The sequence below is a fragment of the Agrilus planipennis genome, unplaced genomic scaffold (assembly GCF_000699045.2).
Source record: "Agrilus planipennis isolate EAB-ADULT unplaced genomic scaffold, Apla_2.0 scaffold4, whole genome shotgun sequence".
Taxonomy (NCBI): Eukaryota; Metazoa; Arthropoda; class Insecta; order Coleoptera; family Buprestidae; genus Agrilus; species Agrilus planipennis.
This window is the reverse complement of record NW_020442463.1, coordinates 356,329-366,249: the sequence shown is the minus strand read 5'-3', so window position 1 is coordinate 366,249 and position 9,921 is coordinate 356,329. Positions and strand designations below refer to the sequence as shown.

The following is a 9,921-nucleotide window of genomic DNA, read 5'->3' as shown; positions in this document are numbered from 1 at the left end:
ATATCTACTTGCTGAAAACGAATCCCGGCGTAGCCAACCTCAACGTGATAGGCACGTTAGCTTAATCGAATAAAATAATTCGAAGTGGTCTGTATTCTGTCGAAACTGCCAGACGCGGATCGCTATTTCGATCTTTTTGGATCTCATCAGCGCGTCGCAGGCAACTCCGACAGAACACAGACCAACTTTTACCTGCTGTTTTAACAGTGCGTTTTAGAAAGGATAACTGTTTGTGTATAGTGGCAGTACCAATATGATTGGCACGTGGAAATACCACCATGAGAGATAACGAAAGTTGGTACCATGTGAGATAGTGAATATCACAAGAGTAATGGTAATACTACCATATCTAAAGAGTAGACGGCAGAACTGTCATGTCTAAAGAGAAGATATGACGGTAGTATTTGAGATAATGAATACACTTATATCCCAGGATGGACGTTTTAGAGATCTTGGTGACTTTCGGGAGAGCAGGACACAGGACAACCGAAGAACCGAAAAAATTTATGAGATTAAGAAGGTTTCGTATTGGTTATAATTGAAGTAGAAATTTTCACAATTTATCATAGATACATCGACCTTTCATTTGATAACATTCACGGCTATTTACACACGATACTTGCGTAATGTTCGTCTGCAAGAACTAGAACATTTTCTCCGAAGTATTTCACAAAAGTATATGTATCCACGTGACGTACGTTTTAGTTACACATGCATGAACTGTGCCACCAATCTTGCTGCACTCTTTTAGACATAGAATATACTAAGACCATTAATTTGATGTACGTACACAAACACTACTTCCAAATTGTCATTCGATTATTGCGTTTTATTTTCGTTCTAAAATTGTAGAATTTTTCTTGAAAATGATCCACTTTCCCTTTTACTTGGAATACTTGACGTCAGTTATGGTTTGTTCATTTTAATACTTCTTCGTACAGTGGGTATACATTGTTATACTTTGTTACGACAAAAAATCCTCGATTCTTTACAATAGAAAATATTCAAAGTATCACAGTAGTTTGGATTATATACCATAAATTCCGAAGTTCATATTATTTGTAATAGTGAATTAGATAGAACAGTGTCATTAAGAACATTGCACCTTTGTTGTTTGATATTTAAGTATGAGATATACCTACTAAGATTTCCGAAGGAATTTCTGCAAACATTCCAACAAGCGGAAGCTGGGACTAGAAACATGGCCATAATTGACATTTTGACCAAATATTTCACCCCACGTGCCCTCAATATAATGCATAGCAAGTTCCGAAAAATTTTCTATCTATATTTAGTGGCAATAATTAAAAACATCCGTTTCTAGAGAATAGGGGAAAATTATTCGTTTCGGATCGACATAGATTTATTTTAGGCATACCTGCTGAATACCATCATTAGGCATTACTTCGCATCTCATAGGTCGTAGGGTGATACATCTATCTAGCCTTAAATTTTCTTCGAAAAGGAACTTTGCAAATCCGTCTTCTGATTCTTGAGATTAGCTTGAGCGTCAATACAAATATATTAAACTTATTTCTAAGAAGTAAAGGTGACTTACGATTTTCGTTTTTCATTCAGTACCTACTGGCTTATTTGAACACAAAGGATTAGTGAAACTTCACGTAAAAAAGTACCTAAATTCTTTTAAGAAAATTTTTGACAGATAAACAATACTTTAGAAAAGCATGATGTGGCGAATCTAACATTTATTTTATTCAAGGTTTACTCTTTGCATTTAATTGTTTTTAATTATGTTTGTTGTTAAATTTGGTTAGTTTTCTACTATTTGGTTTACTTGTTAAAAGTTCCCTTTGCTCCTTTAGAGCAGTTCATCATTTTTTTAGGTTTGGAATTGATATTTTGAAGATGCTTTTTGCAATCGAAACTGGAACGTTTGTTTTGCTTTTGTATTTCTTAAAACTTTTGCTTTTTTATTTTTTCAATGTTTTCACCTTTCGCGCCAGGTATTTGTAAATATTTACAATTTCACGTTTTCCTGCTGAAAAAACACTGTATACACGGAATGATTTAATAGTTAATTAAACCAGAATTCAATTAAAAGTGTTACGTAGATCTTGTAGTGTTCGCGCTGCCCGACATGCCAATCCAATTAAAGCGTACAACTATAAACAAGGGCATGTGAAAGGACGGCGTTTGTTCTTATGCAGGATCAATGGCTAATTTACCACTAACAATTTCAAGCCTTGTGATCGAGAAAATTTTCTAAAAACATTGATGCGTTTGATGTCTGCCAGCGGCGATACCCCATCGACTATTCATGTCGTCGGAATCACTGTTACATGATTAATTACTGTCTAAAACGTTAATTTATGTACTGGTCACACCCGTTCACAACCAAAACAAATTTATAAAATAATACCAACAAATTTAACAATAAAACTGGTCAAGTGCTAGTCAGTTAAAAAGTATATAGTAAAAAAAATTCAATCTTGATTGAAAAGTACTTTCTAAAAATTCGTTAACATTCAGCTTCTTATGATCAGTTAGAGCCTTTAATTGACGATCACACCTCGAGTGCCGAAACGCGTTTTAAATTCTTAAAATATTTTCATATGAGTTTTGGTTTTTACAGTTAGTTTCTTATTCTCCGCTGCAACACAGTTTCGACTGTTATGGTAGTAGGTGCATATGTTACCGGAAATATATGAAATCTACGAATTGTATAGAATTCCTAGGAAATGTATACAATTCCGAAGCTATTTAGGATATGTATAAAATATTGTTTCAAAAATTTTTAATACATACATATCCTGGGAAATGTATACATTTCTTAGGAACTATATGAAGTTCCGATGTTGTACTAGGAAATGTAAATAATTATTGTAAATGTATACATTTCCTAGGATATATGTATATTAAAAAATCTTTAAAACAATATTTTTTACTACTTTTTCTAAATATATAGCCTCGGAATTGTATACAATTCCTAGATTTCATACATTTCCGGTAACATACAAGTAATAGTTTTAATAAACAGAAGTCAAACTTCGGTAAAATCATTTTGGAATAGTAGGTTATTTCATAAATTTATTATACATCAGCTGCCTATAAAGGGGGATGTTCAACAAATTTTATAGTTCGTTGGTTACGAGGTGTGGCAATTAAGTTTCGGGAATTTGTTAATAAAAAACAAACAAATCAAGTTTTCTACAAAATGTTATTGTCGATCTTCACAATAGTCTCCGTTTAACTCTACACAAAGATTCCAATGTTGCTTCCACTCTTGATAATCCTTTGAAGTTAATCCGTTCAGCACAACGGTTACAGCTTTTTTGAGCGCCTTTATGCCACCATGATGCCTTGAGGATGTCCAAGTCGCAACTGAAGGCAATATTGATCATTTTTTTCGATATCCTTTATCGTTAATATGTTCCCGGTGACCAAACAGTGACTAGACAGATCTATGTTAGCGTCCTGAAGCGGATGCGGGCACGCTTTTTCTGAGTGCGTTGAGAACGACTGGACCTTACACCACGACAACGCGTCGGCCCATTCCTCGTTCATTGTGGAAATGTTTTTGGCAAAAATGAGCATTCCAACGATTCCGCATCCACCCTATAGTCCCGATATTACTCCCTACGACTTTTTCTCATTTCAGTTGCTATGTGGAAGCATTTTTGTTCATGTATTCAGCCTAGAGATTTGTATTATACATTCGTGTTGCGTTTATGGAATTTATTCGATTTTAATACCGTCATTTCTCCCTACTTTAACCGAAATGTAGGGGATGCTTAATATCAATCAGAAAGTTATTGAATACACCGATTTTTCGATATGACATTTGGATTTTGCGTCGAATAACACTGATATCCATCACGCATAATACAACTTCAATTACTCATATTTCAGAAGCCATACATATGCTCATCTCTCAAATTTTGTTTTCAGCATACTTTCATCATTTATCATTACTAATAATTTAAAAGAAAATTTGAGGTTGAGAAAATAGACAGTTTTTACGGTCACTTTCAGAAGTCTAATGGATTATGGTTCTTAGTCTTATTATTAGTAAGAAAAATTTCGTATCCAAATGTTTGTAAGGAATATTCGGAAATTGCAAATTTTTTGTCAAATTTCGAATCAAATAATATTTCGAATATTATTCGCACACCCCTAATGTACATATACAACTTATTTCGCAAAGTAGTAGCCACTTGTATAGACATTTTCCACGAATTAGTCAAGTGTCTGCCGTCGTTTAAAGTCGCGATTTAAGCCAATATATCCGTCACTTTTAGTTTCTGCTGCCACATTGCATTTGTTTTTCTCTTAAGATCGCGGTGTCGTGTCTCATTTTCGTAACCATTTAGAATGAGAAACGCAGATGGACGGCTGCATCATTCATGTTCTTTAACCGACGCGATCGCTTCTTAGAGAAGGACCCGTCACAGTACGTCCCACATGTCGTTANGGTGGTATTTTTGTGAATGGTCGTCCACTACCAAACGCTGTCAGACTTCGAATAGTTGAACTATCCCAGGTGGGTATCCGGCCGTGCGATATATCCAGACAACTCCGGGTGTCTCACGGATGTGTCTCAAAAATCCTCGCTCGATACCACGAAACAGGGTCAATTCTTCCTGGCGCCATCGGTGGATCTAAACCCCGCGTTACAACCCCCAAGGTGGTAGCCTTTATCAAGGAATTAAAACAAAAAGATCCAGGCATTTTTGCCTGGGAAATACGAGACAAGCTCCTAGCAGAAGCAGTTTGCGACAAATACAACGTTCCGTCCGTGAGTTCCATTAGCAGAATTCTTAGGAACAAGATTGGGACATTGTCACATCACTCTTATCACCCCTATTACAAAAGCGTCTACTCGTCATACAATTATCCGAATCAGAAAGTTCAAAGGTCGCAAACACAAAGGCCGAGTCCTGTTTCGTGGCCTAGCTCTCACAGTGTAACCGATATTTTGGCCGGAGTCCACGCGGCTGCATTTAAGCCTCCACCATCATCGCCGTCGATGGCTCTTCCTTCAGGACCTTCTCCTACAGGATCCGACCACAGCGCTCAAAATTATAACTATTACATGTACCTTCAATCGAGTAACACGGAAACGATGTACATGATGAATTCGGGAATGAGTCACCCACCACTCCATGCACCCGGATCTCATTTTTGAGTGAAAATGCGTTCGGTGGAATTCGGCAAGTTATAGACTTTTTGACGTAACGCATAAGTGCTTCTGTGATACGCGCACAATACAGTGACTTTAATTATAAAACTATAGAATCTTACTTTTAATAAAAAAAAACGTTGATGGTAAGTGACTTAAGAGCATCAAAGTGGGTTCACGTAACATAAATTAAGCCAAAAAACAGTGTATCCCGCAGAATGAAGCAAAAATACTTATATTTTAACATATGTGTAAATCCCTACGTTAACACCAAATTTATTATTTAATTGTTAAAGTAGTTATCGCTACTGGTCACCCAAAACCCCCTGGAATAATTAGGAGTGCGGAGGTAAATAGACACATTTAAGCTTACCCAGTGGAAATTTATAATTGACTTTATCAATAAAACGCAATGTTAGTTTCAATAAAATTATTTTAACAACATTTAACTATTGCTTCGCATTACTAAGGCTTTATGAGGAGTATAATAACATTAAAATGCGAAACGGAAAGGTCTCAGGAGATCCGCGAGATACGGTGGTTTTTGTCCTAATAAAAGTATACAAAATTCTGGGAAAAGCAACCATTCTGTATTTAACTGTAACAATAGCATATTTTTCATGACCAAACCAGTAATAAAAGGTCAAACCCTAACGGTTCATTTTACGAAAGGGACAAGTATCGCTATTTTTGTGAAAGAATGATACCTAGAGATGATGAGATTCGGACTTTCGATCTTACGCAGCATTCAAGTACTAGTAACGCAAATTTTGAAGCCTTTTAACCCTCCCTCCCCCCTTGTAACGCGCCGTAACGTTTTTCTGTACCCCCTCCCCCTCTCTAAACGTTACGTAACACTCAAGTGACCATTTTTACCTAAAAGTCGCAAAAGTTATGTTGCGCAAATCATGTAACATGATTTATATGTTCTGCAAACTTTTCTTTATTTTTTATTTTTTCATTAGCCGTTTTCCAAATTTCGTTGACATTTTTTTTGACACAGTTGGCAAATCTGCATGAGAGCCTTTATAGGCAAGAATAGCTGATGATATCTCCCTCTTTTAAAGACATTACAGTATGAACAGTACGAACTCACTTTAATAACACCGATTACAGCAATGTGCTTCTGCATAAACTCTAACGAATGCTGACAACGAAAAAAACATTAAATGACGTACAATACAATCGAGGGATTCCCCGTAAAACGTAAACGAAACGGGTTGCCAATTTGGAAGTTTTAATTCCCTAATTCTTTATTTAAAAAAAGAAACAATGTTACGTAACGTGTTGTAAGAACGTCCCCCTCCCGCTCCTGTAATGCATCGTAACGTTTTACGAGGCCCCCTCCCCCAAATTGCGTTACGTAATACTTGAACGCCCTCTCACGTTGATATAATAAATTGGGCACAATTATTCCTAGTTCATCCTATTTTGTCGGTTGTTTTGTACGGTTATTTATTATCATTATTATATGCGCGTATTCCAAGCAGTGTGACTCATTTATTTATTTTGACATTTGCCGCAATTTTTAAATATAGCTATTGAATGTCATTAGTAACAGATGCGTTTCAGTCAAAGCTTTTTAAAAAAGCACGTAAAGATATGGTAAATCAGCATAAATCACCACATTTCGTGTCGAACTATTTTGCATGACGAGAAATGGATAATGGAAATGGTTTATTTGATCGATACATTCAATAAACCAACGTAATCGGCAGGTTCTTAAAGTGAATAACCACAACTAAGTTTAAAAAGAGATAATCTCTTCTCTAACGATAAAAAACAATTGTGTGGTTTTATGAAACAACGATGCAAGTGAAACTTTTTGAATTGTAGGCATTTAACTGTAAATTTTGGGAAAATTATTCCATTAAGGGTATTAAAATTAAAATCACGTTCTTAATCTTATCTTAATAATTGGAAAATGGGAATGATAATGGGAAATCAATAGTAGACAAGATATCTAACAATAAATTTTAATTTCAATCTGAGAGTACGGAATACATAATAAATACAATCATTCTGATAATAGACGCATGTTAAAAACTAACAACAATATTTATTTAAACCATTGAATCATTTCGAACTTCAGTTATTCTATCAATAACTTCATCTTCGCTTTGAGTTTCACAGTCTATAGATATAATTGTCATGCACTTGCACGAATGAGTGAGAATATAAATGCTGCACGGTTAGCTCAAGCGAGTCGCCATATCGGTCTTAGATGCTCTGCAGAGCGCCTTTCAGTTTTACCCCTACTCCGCGGCTGGCTGTAATGCGACATGCGATAGATGGACAAAAAAATTTGAGGCGATGTAATAAAAGTTTCACTTAAAAAATTAATTTGGCTTCTGAGAATTTGGTCGATTTCATCCTCCCTAAAGCAGAAATTCGAATAGAATGATTTAAATTTGAATGACGTTTGAATTGAACTTACAATTAAAGACGAATACTCTGCAGTCATTGCGAAGGTTACCACGGTTCCTATTTCGGTTTGAATCGACTTACAGATTAGCTTTTCTCTTTACGTCTACAATAAAAACAAATTCAGAATTTGATTGGATGCCGTTCCGAATATTTGAATTCAATTGACGAACATTATACCTAATTTTAATGTTATTGTTAGTAAAAATGTACATTTTAAACATATACGTACAATAGTACAAAATTTTTCAGTTCAGTATGTACACAATAAGGTACCAGCGGTCTTATTGTTAAACATAAAACTCTAATCAGTTTACTTTTTTATCGAGATGGGTTTTGCTCTTCGGTAGTAGATACATATCTTGTTTTTGTAAGATCGGTTCATATTTTTTCAAGACAAATAGATTGAGTAATAGTGAGGAATTTATATCTAATTGATTATTTAATAGTAAATTGGTGTTCTTATATTTATTAATTTGCAGAGTGAGAATTTATAATTTTAAAATTCATCTTCAGAATTAAGATAATCAAGTGTTTCACATAATAAGAATGTATTTTTTACAATCAAATTAACAGAAAAGATAAAAAAATCTTTTGATTGTAAACATCTTGAGGAAGCCTTAGTAATGCGAAAAAATTATTGTTAAATGTTCCCAATTTAGTTTTACGGAAATTAACATTGATTTTATTTATAAACTGAAGAATAATCTTCACAGTCGCATCTCTTTGTAGGTAATAGTAAAATATTAACTTTAAATCTAGAGCAGATATAAGAAAATGAAAAATACAAATAAACCTTTTCTAATTCAGCAAGTTTTGCTATAATAGGAATAGCAATCAGTACTATCTTGAATAAGTTTTTTATCTCTCTGTTTCTACGAGGGGCTGTCCATAAATGACGCCAAAAAAAATTCATCAATTTTCAAAATTTAAAACAACCCTTAACTCTTCCCGTGTAACAGGACCGGCCTGACATCCTGACCTGATTTATTTCCAATGTTAATTAATTCTCTTTTCAATAAATAATTACATTTTTAATCAAAATTAACTTCGGTTATATAGGTTAACAAAATTGTTCTGGCATTGTCACTATTGCCAACATTCCAATTGTAAAATCATCTCGAAGCGCAAACATGACTCCTAGCTCCCCCCACGTAACAGCACCGTAACCTGTTTCCCTGTTCTCCCAATTTCCGTTACGTAATTTATGGGCATCCCCTAATGATGCTGTGAAGATGTTTCTATCTCTACTAACACTTCTACCTGATTTTCTTTTTCTATTATTAATTGAAAAAAATAATAAATAAATGTACGAAATAATTATACCATCTCTATAAACAACTACTGACCCACGATGAACATTTCTTTTGTACAAAAAACTAATAAATGCTACACAAAAATTGAGTATTGCCATAAAATAAAACGCTATAAATTTTATTAATCCTGCCATAAAAAAATAATAAAATGCATTTAATGAAATTATAATGCAATAAATTGTAGTTCAGTGTTTCAGTTTTGTTTTATACTAATCTTTTTTTTTTTGACGGAAAATGTTTTATATACATTGCAAAAATTTAGATCACTTTCGCAATTAGATTTTTTTACCAGAAAAAACAACTTTATAGCAAAATATACTTCAGTCATGGCATTGTATTATCTCACCTCTATTCATGGCAGTTGATTGTTATGTAACATATATTCTTTTTATCTTTTTCAGTTTAATCCCTTCATTTATCGAGCACCTGATAATACGAGACACATAAGTATAATATGTTTATATTTTGAAGATTTACAATGCATTCTACATATATACATACTAACATACATAGTTATATACATCCCTGTGCCTTCAAATCGGAAACAATTATAATATAGTGTAAAAATAAGCATTAAAATTGTAACTGTATGGTGCTATTTAAAATTTTAGTGCCTTAAGATGAACGAGCAATATTTATTTTATTTTAGTAGATAATGAACGCTTATGAATAATATAAGAAGTACAACAATTAGGTAGGTTCAATAAGAATTTATGAACTAAGCAGTAACAAAATGATTTGTAAGGGTGAATAATAAAATTACTTGTTAAAAAGCAGCAGTAGTACTTTTTTTTTATTCCTGGACCATAGTCAAACTGGGTAATCAGGACAGGATAAAACATTTCGCATTATCTGCTAAAATATTTTGTTAACACTTTTGTCCTTTTCTTTAGAGTTGTTATTACATAAAACGGTTATTTCTAATAGATACTTATTTATTGAATTGAAACTTCTGTCTCGAAAAAGCGTTACGGCCGCTTGGAGGGGGTAAACGGTTTATCGTTGAGAGGCGACAGCGGCGGAGTGGGAGAAAGGCTAGCG

The 9,921-nt window shown here is 34.0% G+C and overlaps 1 protein-coding gene across 1 annotated transcript in view; it reads left to right on the top strand.

Moving 5' to 3' along the window:
- LOC112906563 (paired box protein Pax-9-like) overlaps positions 1 to 9,656 on the top strand; it is a 62,378-nt gene extending 52,722 nt beyond the window's left edge. Inside the window, exons 3-4 of the mRNA XM_025980893.1 lie at positions 4,396 to 5,489; positions 9,282 to 9,656. Of these exons, the coding sequence (XP_025836678.1) occupies positions 4,396 to 5,146 (751 nt within the window). The 3' untranslated portion in view covers positions 5,147 to 5,489; positions 9,282 to 9,656. The remainder of the gene's footprint in view (positions 1 to 4,395; positions 5,490 to 9,281) is intronic.
- The last annotated feature ends 265 nt before the right edge of the window (positions 9,657 to 9,921 follow it).